The following is a 1,615-nucleotide window of genomic DNA, read 5'->3' on the forward strand; positions in this document are numbered from 1 at the left end:
ACAGGAAATGGATCACAAAAGTCAGTAGAACAATTTATTCAATAGCTGCTGAAACCTTCCAATCTGAAACAAAGTGGTGTTTATGATGTGACTCAGTGAAACTTTGCCTTTTTTCTATAGACATAATGTATGTTCTTGGTTTGTCTTACTAATCAGAGCATTTCATAGTGGGAATCACTCACCTGGGCACCAAAAGCTTCTGCTACTCTCTGCATGTCTTCTTTTGTGATGGTCTCTGTCTGCTTTACTTCTACTTTCTACTTAAACTAGTTTTGTCATTATTTTTGAAGGTATGACTCATGAAGCCATCTCCTTATCCTATAGCAAAAAGACAAATAACTTAGATTTCACTGTAAATCTACACTGGCTTCATTCAGTTAGGCAACAGTTTGTCACTTTTGTGAACACAGTGTTAAGAATGAGAGCTGTGGAGCTGTAAATACTTGCCTGGCTTGATACCCAAAAGGAATGCAGATGGCATGATCAAATCTAAACCCTGGGAGAGTGTAATCCAGCTGTGTTATGTCACCAACATGAGGCTGGTCTGTAATGTGCATGCTGATGTTGCCCTGCCCAGCATGGCAGAGACTGACTTCATATAGCAGCATGGCCAGAGAATGAGGGAGTTACAGAATAAAATACAGGGACCAGATATGTCTGAGAGTGCTGGGCAGATCTGTGGACTGTTTTAACCTTCTAACTGCTGAACTGTATTGAGAAAAAAAAACAAATGACTTGCATCTTGGCGAGCAGTTCTTTGGCTTGTGCTCCTTACCTTGACGGCTGTATCTATCTTCACAGGGGGACGGAATACATCAGATCAGAGAGGCGCTGAAGATCTTAGCCGAGAGGGTTTTAATCCTTGAGACTATGATCGGTATTCATGGTGAGTAGGAGGCCTGAGGCAGGGTCAGCTTTAGGCAGGGGTCAAAGGGGGGTGGGTGGGGGGGGGGTTAGTCCCCCCGCTGCAAACTCCCACCGTACCTCACTGCTGGGACAGGGAGTGGGAACAGTCGCGAGCAGCCCCAGGACTCAGGCTGGTGTTTCCACCCCCCTCACACAGTCCCCCCTGTCACTGCTCTCTGATAGGACATTAGCTTGCAGATGTTCCACGAATTGCAGGCAGACCTTGAGCTTCTGGCTCGCAGGGTGACGCTGCTGGAGGCTATCATCTGGCCAGGTAACGCTGAGACATCCTCACCCACAGCTCTGCCAGGCCCTCACTGACCTTTGTTTGACATCTAGAAAGCATTGATCGAGTGTTAGAAGCATTAGATTTTCTGATTACCACTTGTGTCTGAACTGCTGAATGTTGATCTAGTCACTAAAGAGTAGATGTATTTTAGAAATGTATTCTTATGTATGAATTGTGTTGGTTGTAACGATACCATGATTGTAGTGCAGATATTACTTTAAAGGCCCTGAAAACGGCCGCTATTGATTACTCAATCCAGCTTCTTACTATGGGAGAGCTGTGGTCCTACGTGAAACAAAACCTTAACATTTTGGGTTATTTCACATGAGATATTTCTGTATTTGTGCATTTTCTTGTGCTCTTCTCACTGGCTTAAAGTGGGTGGGGCTCAGTTGGATTTAGCAACATTTAAATCAAAAT

At 44.4% G+C, this 1,615-nt stretch overlaps 1 protein-coding gene across 2 annotated transcripts in view; it reads left to right on the forward strand.

The window, feature by feature from the left end:
- Positions 1-1,615, forward strand: part of emid1 (EMI domain containing 1) — a 53,349-nt gene that overhangs the window by 49,361 nt on the left and 2,373 nt on the right. Inside the window, exon 15 of one of the 2 annotated variants that reach the window (XM_035659057.1) lies at positions 1,090-1,180. In XM_035659057.1, coding sequence (XP_035514950.1) covers positions 1,090-1,180 — 91 coding nt within the window. Of the gene's footprint in view, positions 1-801; positions 887-1,089; positions 1,181-1,615 lie in introns of both variants that reach the window. The other variant, XM_035659058.1, reaches the window with a different exon arrangement.

The sequence above is a fragment of the Morone saxatilis genome, unplaced genomic scaffold (assembly GCF_004916995.1).
Source record: "Morone saxatilis isolate NCDOM2014 unplaced genomic scaffold, NCSU_SB_2.0 Contig16, whole genome shotgun sequence".
Classification (NCBI taxonomy): Eukaryota; Metazoa; Chordata; class Actinopteri; family Moronidae; genus Morone; species Morone saxatilis.